This window comes from Coregonus clupeaformis, chromosome 16 (genome assembly GCF_020615455.1).
Source record: "Coregonus clupeaformis isolate EN_2021a chromosome 16, ASM2061545v1, whole genome shotgun sequence".
NCBI classification, from domain to species: domain Eukaryota; kingdom Metazoa; phylum Chordata; class Actinopteri; order Salmoniformes; family Salmonidae; genus Coregonus; species Coregonus clupeaformis.
Window position 1 is genome coordinate 54,483,163 of NC_059207.1, and position 18,137 is coordinate 54,501,299.

Sequence of the window (18,137 nt, forward strand, 5' to 3'; positions counted from 1 at the left end):
TTGTTATGGGCTTAATACAAGAAGACACCTGTACCATGTCAGATATAGAGTTGGAATGTATTCAGTTTTGAGTTTGCATCCCAATATTACAGTTTATATACAACACAGAAGACTGAAATATAACAAAACCGTTTGACGTAGAAACACCGGATTTTCTGCTTTAAAAAACATAATGTTTATTATTTATGAATTTATGAAAAATATTAGTAACATTCCACCCATGAAGCCACTTGGTAATTAGACTGCAGGAAAGGGCTACATAAAAATACTTTAAAGTACTACTTAAGTAGTTTTTTGGGGTATGTGTACTTCACTTTACTATTTATATTTTTGACAACTTTACCTTTTACTCCACTACATTCCTAAAGAAAATTATGTACTTTTTACTCCATACATTTTCCCTGACACCCAAAAGTACTCGTTACATTTTGAATGCTTAGCAGGACAGGAAAATGGGCCAATTCACGCACTTATCAAGAGAAGATCCCTGGTCATCCCTACGGCCTCTGATCTAGAGGACTCACTAAACACAAAGTGTTGGAGTGTGCCCCTGGCTATCTGGTTTGGTTGATATAAGGAATTTTAAATTGAAGGCCCCCAAGAACACAGTGGCCTCCATCATTCCTAAATGGAAGAAGTTTGGAACCACCAAGACTCTTCCTAGTGCTGGCCGCCCGGCCAAACTGAGCAATTGGGGAAGAAGTGCCTTGGTCAGGGTGGTGACCAAGAACCCGATGGTCACTCTGACAGAGCTCTAGAGATCCTCTGTAGAGATGGGAGAACCTTCCAGTAGGACAACCATCTCTGCAGCACTCCACCAATCAGGCCTTTATGTTAGAGTGGCCAGATGGAAGCCACTCCTCAGTAAAATGCACATGACAGCCCGCTTGGAGTTTGCCAAAAGGCACCTAAAGGACTCTCAGACCATGAGAAACGAGATTCTCTGGTCTGATGAAACCAAGATTGAAGTCTTTGGCCTGGATGCCAAGCGTCACGTCTGGAGGAAACCTGTCACCATCCCTACGGTGAAGCATGGTGGTGGCAGCATCATGCTGTGTGGATGTTTTTCAGCAGCAGGGCCTGGGAGACTAGTCAGGATTAAGGCAAAGATGAACAGCGCAAAGAACAGAGAGAGCTTTGATGAAAACCTGCTCCAGAGCCCCAGGACCTCAGACGAAGGTTCACCTTCCAACAGGACAACGACCCTAAGCACACAGCCAAGACATCGCAGGAGTGGCTTCAGGACAAGTCTCTGAATGTCCTTGAGTGGCCCAGCCAGAGCCCGGACTTGAACCCAATCAAACATCTCAGGAGAGACCTGAAAATAGTTGTGCAGCAATGCTCCCCATCCAACCTGACAGAGCTTGAGAGGATCTGCAGAGAAGAATGGGAGAACCTCCCCAAATACAGGTGTGCCAAGCTTGTAGCGTCATACCCAAGAAGACTCGAGGCTGTAATCGCTGCCAAAGGTGCTTCAACAAAGTACTGAATAAAGGGTCTGAATACTTATGTTAATGTCATTTTTCAGTTTTATATTCTTAATAAATGTGCAAACATTTCTACAAACCTTTTTTGCCTTGTCATTATGGGGTATTGTGTGTAGATTGATGAGGGGAAAAAAAACTATTTTATCAATTTTAGAATAAGGCTGTAACGTAACAAAATGTGGAAAAAGTTAAGGGGTCTGAATACTTTCTGAATGTGCTGTATATTTAAAACCAAATGCTTTTAGGCTTTTACTCAAGTAGTATTTTATTAGGTGACTTTCACTTTTACTTGAATCATTTTCTATTAAGGTATCTTTTACTCAAGTATGACAATGGGTACTTTTTCAACAACTGCATAGGCCTACAATCTAGTGGACTCATTGAACCCAGTAGCTAGCATTGAAGTATTTCCCCACTTAAAAGCCCCTTAAACATATCCTAAGTCTAAGTCATGGCCATTGATCTTGAGAGACTTCTAGTAAGTAGCTAAGATATAACAAATAAGAAAAATAGTATTTCCCCACCACCACTTAAAAACCCATTTAAAACATTTCCTAAGTTTAGTCATTGCCATAAAGTCATAAAGCAACAATGCTTTGAAGTGGCCGAGGACGGATTTGTTTTTGCTTTGCTTGGATAGGGATTCCATTAAGAATATATTACTCCTGACAAGCAATGTGAAAAAGGACATCTAGCCAATTGCGTGATCCTAGCACAATAAACATTTCATGATTCAGGCTATTGACAACTCACCACTTCGTAAATCTAGTTGGGTTGAAAGCAAAAGACACAGATCCATGATCTGCAAAGAAAATGGACAATCAAACATTCTTAGTCTAGTTGTCTCTGGGTTAGCTTTAATTGTCACCTTATCTAACCCCTTCTCTCTCTTTCTCTCGTTTTCTCTTTCTCTCTTTCTGTCCCCGAGTCACTCATCAGCATGAGTATTGGGACTGGATTGGCTCCTTCACACTGAATAGATGAGCGATGGCATTTACGAGTGGCTCAGTCACACAGTCACACGCTCTTTTGTTATTGCCTTGCCTTATCCTGGCTGGCATTTCCCTGAAGAGGAGAAAGTAAGGCTGACGTGTTTGTCTCTCTCTTTCCTCCTCTGTCCCGTTGTCTCTCTCTCTCTCGCTGTCTCTGTCTCTCTCATTTCAATTTCAATTTCAATTCAATTTCAATTCAATTTCAATTCAATTTCAATTCAATTTCAATTCAATTTCAATTCAATTTCAATTCAATTTCAATTCAAAAGGGCTGTATTGCCATCAGAAACACATGTTTACATTGCCAAAGGAAGTTAAATAAACAATCAGAAATGATCAGTAAACATTACACATTCTCTCGCTCTCGCTAGATTTGTTTTCAAATTCTTTGTGGGTCTGTGTAATCTGAGGGGAATATGTGTCTCTAATATGGTGATACATTTGGCAGGAGGTTAGGAAGTGCAGCTCAGTTTCCACCTTATTTTGAGAGCCAGGTCTGCCTATGGTGGCCTCTCTCAATAGCAAGGCAATGCTCACTGAGTCTGTACATACTCAAAGCTTTCCTTAATTTTGGGTCAGGGTGTACTCTCTGTTTAGGGCCAAATAGCGTTCCAGTTTGCTCAGTTTTTTGGCAAATTCTTTCCAATGTGTCAATTATCTTTTTGTTTTCTCATTTGGTTGGGTCTAATTGTGTTGTTGACCTGGGGCTCTGTGGGGTCTGTTTGTGTTTGTGAACAGAGCCCCAGGACCAGCATGCTTAGGGCACTCTTCTCTAGGTTAATCTCTCTGTAGTTGATGGCTTTGTTATAGAAGGTTTGGGAATCGCTTCCTTTTAGGTCATTGTCGAATTTAATGACTATTTTCTGGATTTTGATAATTATTTGGTATCGGCCTAATTCTGCTCTACATGCATTATTTGGTGTTTTACTTTGTACACAGAGGATGCTTTTGCAGAATGGGTTCAAGTATTTTTTGCCAGATCCTAATTGGGATGTCTAATTTCATGTTCCTTTTGATGGCGTAGAAGGCCCTTCTTGCCTTGTCTCTCAGATCGTTCACAGTTTTGTGGAAGTGGTGCTGATGTTTAGGCCCAGGTAGGTATAGTTTTTTGTGTGCTCTAGGGCAACGGTATTTAGATGGAATTCGTATTTGTGGTCCTGGCAACTGGACCTTTTTTGGAACACCATTATTTTTGTCTTACTGAGATTTACTGTCAGGGCCCAGGTCTGACAGAATCTGTGCAGAAGATCTAGATGCTGTTGTATGCCCTCCTTGGTTGGGGACAGAAGCACCAGATCATCAGCAAACAGTAGACATTTGACTCCAGATTCTAGTAGGGTGGTCGCGTGTGTGTGCGTTTTTAAAGTCCCTACCACATGGAGAAGACTCTTTCTGTTCATTCCATTTGGTTTGATGGAAGCGTTGGTTGATTGGACATGTAAATATCTAGCCAGATCGGAAATTGACTTGGACTGAAGAATTTGGAATGCAAAATACCTGATTTACATCATGGGCATCTTTCAATTCAAATTCAATTCTCCAGTACTTTCTCTACCTTCCAACTCTCTGTCTCCTTCTCCCTTTATCTCCCCTCTCTCCCTTTCTTTCTCTCCCTTTCTTTCTCTCCCTTTCTTTCTCTCCCTCTCTTTTTCTCCCTCTCTCTTTCTCCCTTTATCTTCCACTTTTTTTCTCTCACTCACTGTCTTTGTCTTTCTTTATTTCTCTCTCTTTCTCTCCATCCTTCCGTGACGCAGGTTTTTACTGTGTTGGGAATTCAATTCCAAGATGGCGTAGCAGTGCGGTCGTGTTCTCTGTTGTGTGTCCGTGTAAATAGCCTGCTTTTTTGTATTTTACGTAATATTTCCCTATTTCCCTAGCAAACATTTCCCCATCCTTCTACTAAATATACTTTCCTGCAACCCGCCTCACTCAATGTGGAACGAATTCTATTATTTACTCACCTTTATCTAGAATCTCCAGTTGAAACTTGCTAGCCAGCTAACTAGCTAACTAGCTACTTGCTATTAGCCACCGTTAGCGGTTTTCACCCAGAATATCTGATTTTCTGCCGGAATAACTGAATCACCGGACCTTAACACCGGATCGCAACTAGCTAGCCGCAACCAAATGGATGTTGCTGTAGGCTAATCACCACTGCCCCCGAAGCAAGCACCAGTTAGCCTTGAGCTAGCCTTGAGCCAGGCCCATATCCCGGCTATCTACCTCTCTGTCTACCGGACGGGAGTAGCCAGCTAACTAGCTACTTGCTATTAGCCACCGTTAGCGGTTTTTCACCATTGTCCGTGGCCTGCACTACCTACCAGCCAGCTCTAGCCTGGACTATTATTGGCCAGTCTGCACAGCGCATTATCGACCCAGAACATATCGGATTTTCTGCCGGAATCACTGAATCACTGTACCTTTAACACCGGATCTTCGCAACTAGCTAGCTGCAACCAAATGGATGTTGTTGTTGGCTAATCAGCCTTGTGCTAGCCTCGAGTCAGGCACATCTCCCGGCTATCTACCACTCTGCCCACCCGACTAGAATCACTACTCTCGACGGGTCTGACCTAGAGTATGTGGACAACTACAAATACCTAGGTGTCTGGTTAGACTGTAAACTCTCCTTCCAGACTCACATTAAGCATCTCCAATCCAAAGTTAAATCTAGAACAAAGCCTCCTTCACTCATGCTGCCAAACGTGCCCTCGTAAAACTGACTATCCTACCGATCCTTGACTTCGGCGATGTCATTTACAAAATAGCCTCCAACACTCTACTCAGCAAATTGACTGTAGTCTTTCACAGTGCCATCCGTTTTATCACCAAAGCCCCATATACTACCCACCATTGTGACGTGGACGCTCTTGTTGGCTGGCCCTCACTACATATTCGTCGCCAAACCCACTGGCTCCAGGCCATCTATAAATCACTGCTAGGCAAATCCCCGCCTTATCTTAACTCATTGGTCACCATAGCAACACCCACCCGTAGTATGCGCTCCAGCAGGTATATCTCACTGGTCATCCCCAAAGCCAACACCTCCTTTGGCCGCCATTCCTTCCAGTTCTCTGCTGCCAATGACTGGAACAAACTGCAAAAATCTCCCTCACTAACTTTAAGCAACAGTTGTCAGAGCACCTTACCGATCACTGCACCTGTCCACAGCCCTTCTGAAATTAGCCCACCCAACTACCTCATCCCCCATATTGTTATTTATTTTGCTCATTTGCACCCCAGTATCTCTATTTGCACATCATCTCTTGCACATCTATCATTCCAGTGTTAATACTAATTGTAATTATTTTGCACTATGGCCTATTTATTGCCTTACCTCCATAACTTGCTACATTTGCACACACTGTATATATATTTTCTGTTGTATTTTTGACTTTATGTTTTGTTTTACCCCATATGTAACTCTGTGTTGTTGTTTTTATCGCACTGCTTTGCTTTATCTTGGCCAGGTCGCAGTTGTAAATGAGAACTTGTTCTCAACTGGATTACCTGGTTAAATAAAGGTTAAATAAAAAATAAATAAATAAATAAATGGCTGGATAGGGCCTCCGCTGGATCTGGAGCTGCACTGGTGAAGTTTTTAAGGACAGGAATCATTACATTTCTTTCCTTTAAGGCCGTGGCTGTGAATATGGAGTTTTCGCCCCAGGCCCGCCCCTGGCCGCCCCTCCGGAAACCTCTTTCTCAAAGCTAAGGATCTGAATCACGTTCTGCACTTTTATTATTTTACGCACACATTCACGTTTCTCCTCACCCTCTTCTGAACCCTCAACCAATTTTAACAATGATGATGATGTGTCTCTGCCTATGTCTCTGCCTCATATTTTTGAACAGCTGGATTAAAAACCCAGTGGCGATTTATACGAACGTTCCAAATATATATATATATATATATATATATACACTTCCAGTCAAAAGTTTGGACAAACCTACTCATTCAAGTGTTTTTCTTAATTTTGTACTATTTTCTACATTGTAGAATACTAGTGAATACATCAAAACTATGAAATAACACATATGGAATCATGTAGTAACCAAGAAAGTGTTAAACAAATCAAAATATATTTTATATTTGAGATTCTTCAAATAGCCACATTTTGCCTTGATGACAGCTTTGAACACTCTTGGCATTCTCTCAACCAGCTTCATGAGGTAGTCACCTGAAATGCATTTCAAGTAACAGGTGTTCCTTCTTAAAAGTTAATTTGTGGAATTTCTTTCCTTCTTAATGCATATGAGACAATCAGTTGTGTAGATCTACATAGGTGTACAGAGGCCCATTATCAGCAACCATCAGTCCTGTGTTCCAATGGCACGTTGTGTTTGCTAATCCAAGTTTATCATTTTAAAAGGCTAATTGATCATTAGAAAACCCTTTTGCAGTTAGGTTAGCACAGCTGAAAACGGTTGTGCTGATTAAAGAAGCAATAAAACTGGCCTTCTTGAGACTAGTTGAGTATCTGGAGCATCAGAAATTGTGTGTTCGATTACAGGCTCAAAATGTCCAGAAACAAAGAACCTTCTTCTGAAACTCGTCAGCCTATTCTTGTTCTGAGAAATGAAGGCTATTCCATGCGAGTAATTGCCAAGAAACTGAAGATCTCGTACAACGCTGTGTACTACTCCCTTCACAGAACAGCGCAAACTGTCTCTAACCAGAATAGAAAGAGGAGTGGGAGGCCCTAGTGCACAATGCTACAAAAGCCATTTACAACATTAACAATGTCTACACTGTATTTCTGATCAATTTGATGTTATTTTAATGGACAATATATATATATATAATGAAGACTACAACCTTCTCTGTCTGTCTGTCGTAGCGGATATTGCCGTAGCACAAGCAAGACGCACCACAGGAGGCTGGTGGCACCTTAATTGGGGAGGACGGGCTCATGGTAACGGCTGGAGTGGATTAAGTGTAATTGTATCAAATACATCAAACACATAGTTTCCGTGTGTTCGATGCCATTCCATTCGCTCCTTTTCAGCCTCTATTAGCCATCCTCCCCTCAGAAGCCTCCACTGGTTTACACATTGCATTGGGGCAAAACGATCAGCGTTTTGTGTGATGATATCATTTGTATAGTTATGCTGCCTTATAGACAGAGTTTCTGAAAAGAGAACACTACCACTTTGACTGCCTCCCAATAGCCAATGTTTTCACATTAAATCGCTATTGACTGCCTGTCTGTGTCTTGCTAGTTTGATACGCTGCTGCTTTCCTAAATAGCTGTATGTAGGCCAACTCCCTTCCTAAAGAAAATAACCGCTAGACTGCTTGTTGTGTCGTGCTTATGTTGCAATACATTACTGTTAAAACAGACCAAGAACTACATTTGTTCAAACTGTCTTTTGTGCACAAGCGGCAGCGGAGTCATGGGTGGGCACTGAGCAGAAGCTGAGCAGAGTTTCTGAGAGTGTGAAGAGAAGAGAAGCAGGTGGAATGTGGGTGGACTTATGAGGAGCGAGGGGGGAATCGTAAACCATGTTCCCATCCCATTGTTGGCTTTTCCCCATACTGATTTAGTTGAAAGGGGTCTGTGGCTCCATGGCAGTGTGCAAGGGGGGTCTCTAATAGTCCTCACATTTAATCTTTATAGCCATCAGTAAAACAGCGCAATGAAAACAGGGAGAGATGTGGTTAATGGGGCAGAGGGAAATGTCATATTAATTCCAGAAAAGGAGAGCAAAGCTGCATTAAATGTCAAGAGAACTCGTGTCTCTCTGGAGAAGACTTCAGTGACAGAGACACAGTTAGATTCGACCGCGCACGACGCATTTCAAAAACTGACACTGACTGACAACCGGAATGCAAGAGCATACTGTTACAGCACAGTGCCCTCAGTTTGCAGATGAAGACATACGTCACTTCATTAATAACCTAAATGTAAATTAAACCAAATTAAAGAGGAGTTTTGTACATAGCCTACACACAGCTTTAACCTTTATTAAGCCAGGTTGCCCCACTGAGGTCAGAAGACCTCTTGTTGAAGAGAGACATGGCTTGATCTGGTGTTGTGCTGCTGCCACTGGCGTAACAAAGTTTCTCTGGACCCCCCTGCAAGGCCGGAGTTCGCCCCCACCCCTCCCCCAAACAAATAATTGAATGTGTCAGCCAGACAGCCAGACAGCCAATCACAAATAAGCCTATACACTAGATCGCTGTCCATGGTGCTGAAATCGTAGCCTTGACCACGGCAATTGTTCACCGATATCCCCTTATACTTTCAATCAGTGGAATTGTTTCTTTTTCAAGGCCTGAGGCCTTTTACAGTCACATTCCTGAAGCCCAAGAAACAAATACTTACCTTTCTAGTAAGTATGGAAATTAAAAATGTTTAGTAATTACTTTTCCAAGGGTTACTGTCAAAATTATTTATGAAATAAATAAAAAATAAACATTGATGATAGTCGCATGGGCCCCCAGAGCTTGTGTCCCCCAAATGGCACCTTATAGTGCACTACTTTTACCAAGGCCCATAAGGCTCTGGTCAAAAGTAGTTCACTATATAGGGAATAGGTTGTCATTTGGGACACAGCCCAAATGTTGGTTCAGTGGGAGGTTGACTGGTTTTAACACCTGTTTCCTGGCTTTTAGTATACACGTTTGCCGACAGTGTGTAAGTTATGGGTGTTCAGTGTAGTGTAGTATAGGCCCATAGCTTTCTCCAATAAGGCTGATAATGGCCATGGTGTCATTTACTGTGATGTGATGTCTTCTTCTTATTGGGGTCCTTTAGTTGTGGTTTCTTTGCAGCAATTCAACAATGAAGGCCTGATTCACACAGTCCCCTCTGGACAGTTGATGTTGAGATGTGTCTGTGACTTGAAGTCTGTGAAGCATTTATTTGAGCTGCAATTTCGGGGGGTGGTAACTCTAATTAACTTATCCTCTGCAGCAGAGTTAACTATGGGTCTTCCATTCCTGTGGTGGTCCTCATGAGAGGCAGTTTCATCATAGCGCTTGATGGTTTTTGCGACTGCACTTTAAGAAACTTTCAAAGTTCTTGACATTTTCCGTGTTGACTGACCTTCATGTCTTAAAGTAATGATGGACTGTCATTTCTCTTTGATTATTTGAGCTGTTCTTGCCATAATATGGACTTGGTCTTTTACCAAATAGGGCTATCTTCTGTATACCCCCCTACCTTGTCACAACACAACTGATTGACTCAAACGCATTATGAAGGAAATAAATTCCACAAATTAACTTTTAAGAAGGCACACCTGTTAATTGAAATGCATTCCAGGTGACTACCTCATGAAGCTGGTTGAGAGAATGCCAAGAGTGTGCAAAGCTGTCATTTGACTGGTAGTGTATGTATATGTATTTATATGTATGTATGTATGTATGTATGTATGTATGTATGTGTATATGTATGTATTTATATGTGTATGTATGTATGTATGTATGTGTATGTTAGTATATATATATATATATGTATATATTTGCAAAAGAAATATATGGGGGATTGGAAGTGATGCAGACAATTACATTTTTTAAAATAAATATATACAGTGGGGAGAACAAGTATTTGATACACTGCCGATTTTGCAGGTTTTCCTACTTACAAAGCATGTAGAGGTCTGTAATTTTTATCATAGGTACACTTCAACTGTGAGAGACGGAATCTAAAACAAAAATCCAGAAAATCGCATTGTATGATTTTTAAGTAATTAATTTGCATTTTATTGCATGACATAAGTATTTGATACATCAGAAAAGCAGAACTTAAAATTTGGTACAAAAACCTTTGTTTGCAATTACAGAGATCATACGTTTCCTGTAGGTCTTGACCAGGTTTGCACACACTGCAGCAGGGATTTTGGCCCACTCCTCCATACAGACCTTCTCCAGATCCTTCAGGTTTCGGGGCTGTCACTGGGCAATACGGACTTTCAGCTTACATGTTGATGCCTTTGTTCATCATCCACCATTTGCTGCTATAACAACCTCCACTCTTCTGGGTATGCCTTCTACTAGATGTTGGTACATTGCTGCGGGGACTTGCTTCCATTCAGCCATGAGCATTAGTGAGGTTGGGCGATTAGGCCTGGCTCGCAGTCGGCGTTCCAATTCATCCCAAAGGTGTTCGATGGGGTTGAGGTCAGGGCTCTGTGCAGGCCAGTCATGTTCTTCCACACCGATCTCGACAAACCATTTTTGTATGGAATTCGCTATGTGCGAATTGTCATGCTGAAACAGGAAAGGGCCTTCCCCAAACTGTTGCCACAAAGTTGGAAGCAGAGAATCGTCTAGAATGTCATTGTAGGCTGTAGATACCCTTTAATTCAACTGGGCACATGTAATTGCAGTTTGGTAAACAAATTGCCACTGGATTGATGCTAATAATCTTGATATCATAACTTTGTAGGTAATTGAGAAGGTTTTTGGGAAAGCCTTTCCATCTACCAGAAGACGGTTATCATTATTAGAAGGGACGTCAAACGTTCAGCCTGCTGCACAGACCCTTTGGACGCTCTAATAATAATAATAATAATAAATAATTGATTGGATTTATATAGCGCTTTTCTACCAACTGAGGTATTCAAAGTGCTTTACATAGTAGGGGGAAACTCACCTCATCCACCACCAATGTGCGGCACCCACCTGGGTGATGCACGGCGACCATTTTTGTGCCAGAATGCTAACCACACATCAGAGGTGAGGAGTGATATATGCCAATTAGGGGGATGATTAGGTGGCCATGATGGAATGGGTCCAGGTTGGGAACTTAGCCATGACACCAGGGTTTACACCTCTACTCTTACAATAAGTGCCATGGGGATATTTAAATGACACGAGAGTCAGAGATGACCACAGATGACCACAGAGAGCTCTAGTCTAGAGCGCCAGGTTAAATTGTGCTTAGGAGCATTTTTAAACTCTCTCCATGGCTAATGTAGGAAGAAATAGATGTAATTGTTGTAAAAATGTTTGAGTGTGCTACATTTACTATCATCATATATTAAAATATTCAATTAATTTGACATATTTAATTATGTTATATTACGCTAATTTCCTATGGTGGACAAAACGTGTTACATTGCACAAGCTTGCAATTTCACCACATAACATTTTGTGGAATTACATCAGATTGGGGATGTTATTTTTAAAGTGTATAGTCCGTCGCAGCCAGGACTTATAACGCCGTTGTCATTTTCAAACTGAAATGGCACAGTCAATTTGCGGTACTCTCTGTATAAAAGTCGCTGGCCACAAACTAATACACCGATTTGACAGTTAAGCTATCACTCAAATGAAAGCCAACCCATGTCACTATTTGGAACTCTCTCTCTCTGTTTCTCTCTCTCTCTGTTTCTCTATCTCTCTGTTTCTCTCTCTCTCTGTTTCTCTCTCTCTCTGTTTCTCTCTCTCTCTGTTTCTCTCTCTCTCTCTCTCTCTCTCTCTCTCTCTCTCTCTCTGTTTCTCTCTCTCTCTCTCTCTCTCTCTCTCTCTCTGTTTCTCTCTCTCTCTCTCTCTCTCTCTCTCTCTCTCTCTCTCTCTCTCTCTCTCTCTCTCTCTCTCTCTCTCTCTCTCTCTCTCTCTCTCTCTCTCTCGAGGGAAATAGACAGCCTCTGATCCTCTCCTGACCTCAAAGCCTAAACCAAACAAGCCTCTCAAACCCTCTTCAGCAGTTTTACACCGTCATTTTCCGAAGGGGTTTTCAGCTATCATCTTTTCTCTGTGGCTTCAGTGAGTGGCCAAATACTACGCTAATACGATTTAAAATACTTTCAGCATTTGCTTTAGTCTGAGTCCCAGATGTGTGGGGTTTGCGGCTGTGGGACTGTTCTATTGGTTAATATGCAACAGTCAAGCTCATACAAGCACAGATACAGTATTTGAAATTATTTCAAATAGTGTTTTGAACCCAGCTCTGAACCGCAGGCTAGTGGCTTGCTAATAGCATGAGTCCTGGGTGAACAGACCGACCGCCTCACACAGAAAAGCATGTTATTTCCAGCCCAGCTCTGTGCTGCTCAGCACTGCAGGTTTTCTCCCCTCTGATGTTGACGATTCAGAGCTTTTTATGGCTACGCCATGCCAGATATTTTTACGTTTATCATACATTTCATGATTAGGGGTACTTGGAAAATGGTTATTAAAGAAAAGTCTTTTGAACAGCGGCCAGCGGGGAACAGCGGTTTTTCTCTGTTCTCAGATGTAAGCCACACTGCCCAGTTAAAACACTGCCTAGCAGCTAGCTAAAACAGAGGAGTTAAACACAGACACAGACACACAAACACACACACTCTACACCCCCCTCCCCATCCCCACACTACACTACACTTCACTACACACACACACACACATACACACACCACATCCATACGCCCCTAGAACTACTATATCAGAGCCAAAGCATCTCCACTTAGGCTGCAGTCTTTCTCTGTACCAACAGGTTAAAATGATGGATTCTCTCTCCCTACCACAGCTCATTCTCCACCTGTCCTCTCCATCCTCCATGTCCCCTCTCTCCTCCACACTTCAGGGTTGGGGATAATGCCTCTCCTCTTTCATGTGGGTTTACCCATTCATTCTCTTCTCTCCTCACCTCCACCCCCCTCCCTCCATCACAGGGTGCTCAGGGCCAAAGACGGCCAGAAAACTGATTGTTTGTTGATCAAAGCTACCGGTTGTGTTTGTGTGTGTGTGTGTGTGTGTGTTTAAGGAAGTAAGTGTGTGTGTGTGTGTTCAGGATGATGCCCTCCTGAGGCTGTGATTAGGTTAATTAGATTAGTGACTAGAAGCGATGGATAACCTCATCTCACATAGAGCAGTTTGACAGGTCCAATGTGTGTTTGTGTGTGCGTGCGTTGGTGTAGAATAGTGTGTGTCCCCGCTTGTGTGCGTTTCTATTTGCGTGCATGTGCGTTTGTACATTTGCGTGTAGCCTGTGTTTGTTCCCTAGAGGTTTGAATCTAGCTACCCCTCTATCTTTACCGTCATGATAGTATCAGCCCCACCCCAACAGCCCCAGAGACTGGGTATATTACCATAGACATAATGGAGAAGATGCTAGAGCAGGTGTCAAACTCATTCCACGGAGGGCCGAGTGTCTGCGGGTTTTCACTCCTCCCTTGTATTTGATTGATGAATTAAGGTCGCTAATTAGTAAGGAACTCCCCACACTTGGGTGTCTATGGCTTAATTGAAAGGAAAAAACTAAAAACCTGCAGGCACTAGGCCCTCCATGGAATGAGTTTCACACCCCTGGGATAGAGTGTCCCAATCCAAGTGGAAAACAAGTACTGTGTTTCCTTTGTGCGTGGCAGGCTGTACTTTACACTAAATGAACATGGACATAATGGAAATGAAAATAACTTGTCTCTGAAAATCAAAAGAAATCAGCCACTGGAATTGTAATACAGTGAATTACAGGTGAAATAAACAATTGTTGGAAAAATTACTTGTGTCATGCACAAAGTAGATGTCCTAACCGACTTGCCAAAACTATAATTTGTTAACAAGAAATTTGTGGAGTGGTTGAAAAACGAGTTTGAATGACTCCAACCTAAGTGTATGTAAACTTCCAACTTAAACTGTAGATAGTGAACTACTTTTGAACCGGGTCAAAATGTGTGCACTATATAGGGAATAGGTTGCCATTTGGGAGACGAGTCCATGGTTAGGAGGAAGAGAGGGATCATTTTCTCCTAACAGAGAAAGAAAAAAAGATCCAAATGTCCACAGTACGTAACTCAACTTCATCCCCATCCCTAGGTTAAAGCTTCCCCTTACAAACAAAAAAACAATCCACTGTTCCTAAAATGATATCTTGCTCAATAAGCTTTTTCTGCCCTGTGAAAGGAGAGGAAGAGACCCTGGAAAGTGTTTTTGATAGGAGAAGAAAGGAATGGAAACGCCCTTCAGAATTCCCCCCACAATAGGGCTGAAATGGGATAGCTGAGGCCCCTGGCTTTTTTACAATGAAGAACGTCAAAAGAGAAAAGAAAGGAAGAGAATAGGTCAATTACAGTCAGAGCTGAGAAAAGGACAACAATAATGTTCCTAAATAAGATCTTTCCTCCATTGACCTAGGATGGGTTTTTTGTTGCCCTGTGCACCTTAGTGAAAAAAAGGTTCCACACTAGGCTTTGGCGGTATGCCATATATACCGTATACTGGGGTATTTGGAAATAGCCACAGGATGGTTTTTCAATACCGTCAATGTTGTTGAAACGATTTCATTGATTCTTTTTATTTTATTAATTTGAATATTTGTAGCTACTTTTTATGTAAATACCTGCAGTCAACTTGTGCAATACTTTAGGAGATAAAGAAGATTGCGTTCTTCATTTCACCTGTCACATAATATTTCATTATGAAACTTACCAGTAGTCACCAGTCACTTGGTGTTTGTTTACAAGCACACAAAGACAAGAGACCGAAGCCTTCTGAGTCACTTATGTTGTGCAGCATTCGCCAGGTAATCTAGTTACAGAACTTAATGTTTGCCAGCTAGATATCTTATAACTATTAAGTTAAATGTCTAAAATGTGCTAAATGCTCTGCAGTCAGCATTTGGTTTGCTAATTTAGTATCTAGTTAGCTATTCAGCTAAGTGGTTAGCTTCTTCCAAAATCAAGCTTCGCTTGGTAACAGCAGAGAATCACCTCCTGGATCAAGAGCCTTGCTGTATAATATTTGTTTTGTGCATGCAGCAAACTGTGAGTGGCATTTTGGAGTTACTTGAATAACTTTGAGCTGGGATGTCTGTCCTGTATAGACACTGTATAAAATGTTGGCAATGTGCTCGTTAGCATTTAGTTAGCATTTAGTTAGCCTTCCCTATGGGATTTTAGATGTACTTGTTAGCATTGCTAACCTTCGGATTACAGAGCATCAATGGGGTTTGAAAATAGCGCCCCTTGTGTTCAGTGCCAGTATTACCGAATATCCCAATATGGCACAAGGTCGGTACGAAGGTTTGACAATCTGGATACCGCCCAAGCCTATTCCACATGCTGGGATATGTGCTCCAAAGGGTGTCTATGTAGCTATTTATTATGTAATTAACAGTTTATAACCTTCTTATAAACCCTTTTCAAACTCTTCATTAAACCCATTATAAAGGGTAAGTGAAGTAGGACAATTAAGTGAACAACGCAAACAGACAGTATAGACAGTTCACAGAAACCAGCACCTACTCAAAGCCCCTGTCTGGATGTGTGTATGTTCTCCTTCTCTTCCCGTCAGGGAAACCAAAACAGCCAAAGTGCCACGGGGGCCAAAGGAGGCCAAGCTGTCAGGTTTGAAGGGTTAAAAGTGCAGAGTGGAGGTTCAAAGGAACGTGGCCCCTTCAGACAAAAGGCCCTGCTCCCTGCTCGCCCCAGGACAGGTCTGTCTCAACCAGAACAAAGACCCCACGTTCCTTTAGGCCCCTGTCTGCCTGTCTAAGAGCCCTCTGTCTAGGCCGGGGTCTGCTGGACATGCATGGTCAGGCCACCGAGGACCAGAACACAGGCTAACATAACAAACAGAGCAAAGCGGCTAGCTAGCGTCTAGTGGGGGTGCTGCAGTAGGGACAGGATAATTGGCACCACAAACAGACCCAATTTCAAAAAACGACTCTCCCGCACGGCAGGCAGCTCTCAGATATTTTATTCAATATTCGGTCTCCAGTTTTTGGTCGATAACCACTTTTTTATTTGTGTTTTCTCCCACTTATTTCCCCTCCTTCTCGCTTCTCTCTCTTCATCCCTCCTCCCAGGAACCCTGATGGTGACGTCCAGCCGTGGTGTTACATCGCTGACCATGAAGATAGAATCTACTGGAGATACTGTGACATCCCCAACTGTCAGAGTAAGTGGCTGTGTGTGTGTGTGTGTGTGTCTTCTTCTGTGCGTGTGCACGCTTGTGTGTGCGCGTGTTTGTGTCTGTGTGCATTGGTGCCTGAACTTTTGTGTGTGTCTGTGTATCAGAATCATGAAGTCAACGCCCTGTGTTCCTGTGTAACACCCTGGCTGACCTGAAGCCCGGAGGCCCTGTACCATTTGCATGATCATCTGTTCATCTCCCGGTCTCTCGTTTGGACGGATAGATACAGTAGTTATGAAAATGTTTATAGGTAGTCTGAGCTTTTTACTGAGCTATATCATCCTGAAGAATGTGCCTAATTGCCTTTCATCACCAGCCCTGCTGTGTCCGGGCCTGCCTGTTCGATATGAACTGTCAGTCAGTCATTCAGTCATACTGTGTGTGTTTCCCTATTTACCGGATGTGGGTTCGTTACTGTGCGTGCATGTGATTTGTGCGTGTATACATGTTTGTGTTAACACGTCTGTATGTCTTTGCATGTGTTTGTCTCCGTTTGTATCCCAGTGTGAGTGTGTGTGTACATTAATGTCAGCGCGCCAACTATCTCATTAGCTGTCAGTCAGCTCAGCAGAGCAGTGTGTGTGTGTGTGTGTTGTTGCCTCTGTACATGTTCTCTACTGGCTTGGCACAGACCTGGTAGAGGTGTCTGTCTCTATCTGTAATCCCAGAATGAACTGCTGTGGTATTACCTGATTGCTGGGAGGGACAGGGAGAGAGAGGTAGAGACTGGGTCGAATTCATCAACTAGTCAACTGAATTACAGACTGGAGATGACCTGAACACACAGTCAGTGCTACTAGAATAGACTGTGATGTGTGTCAGTGCTCTGGGCTGAAAACACTCCCATTCTTCATGTTTCTAACTTAAACCACATTATCAAATCAAATCATGCATTATTTAAACAGCACATTTCAGACATGGAATGCAACACAATGTGCTTCACAAAAAATTAAAATAAATCAAATGAAAATAAAAACATTGAAATATTTACTAAACAAACATAAGAGGATAAAAAAACTAAAAAAAACTAAAAAAGCACCATAAGGAAAAACAAACCTAAAAAGGTGTGTTTTAAGATGTCTTTTATACTGAACAAAAATATAAATGTAAGATGTAAGGTGTTGGTTCCATGTTTCATGAGCTGAAATAAAAGATCCCAGAAATGTTCCATATGCACAAAAAGCTTATTTCTCTCAAATTTTGTGAACAAATTTGTTTACATCCCTGTTAGTGAGCATTTCTCCTTTGCGAAGATAATCCATCCACCTGACAGGTGTGGCATATCAAGAAGCTGATTAAACAGCATGATCATTACACAGGTGCACCTGGTGCTGGGGACAATAAAAGGTCACACAACACAATGCCACAGATGTCTCAAGTTGAGGGAGCGTGCAATTGGCATGCTGACTGCAGGAATGTCCAGCAGCTGTTGCCAGAGAATTGAATATCTGCCATAAGCTGCTTCCAACGTCATTTTAGAGAATTTGGCAGTACATCCAACCGGCCTCACAACCGTAGACCATGTGTAACCATGCCCGCCCAGGACCTCCACATCTGGCTTCTTCACCTGCGGGATCATCTGAGGATGGGGGGGTGCTGAGGAGTATTTCTGTCTTTAATAAAGCCCTTGTGGGGAAAAACAGATTCTGATTGACTGGGCCTGGCTCCCTACGCCCTCCCAGGCCCACCCATGGCTGCGCCCCTGCCCAGTCATGTGAAATCCATAGATTATTAATTTATTTCTGATTACCTTCTATGAACTAACTCAGTAAAATCTTTGAAATTGTTGCATGTTGCATTTATATTTTTGTT

The 18,137-nt window shown here is 42.3% G+C and overlaps 1 protein-coding gene across 1 annotated transcript in view; it reads left to right on the forward strand.

The window, feature by feature from the left end:
• LOC121584623 (kremen protein 1-like) overlaps positions 1-18,137 on the forward strand; it is a 110,391-nt gene that overhangs the window by 33,131 nt on the left and 59,123 nt on the right. The window contains exon 3 of the mRNA XM_041900618.2: positions 16,219-16,310. Coding sequence (XP_041756552.1) covers positions 16,219-16,310 — 92 coding nt within the window. The remainder of the gene's footprint in view (positions 1-16,218; positions 16,311-18,137) is intronic.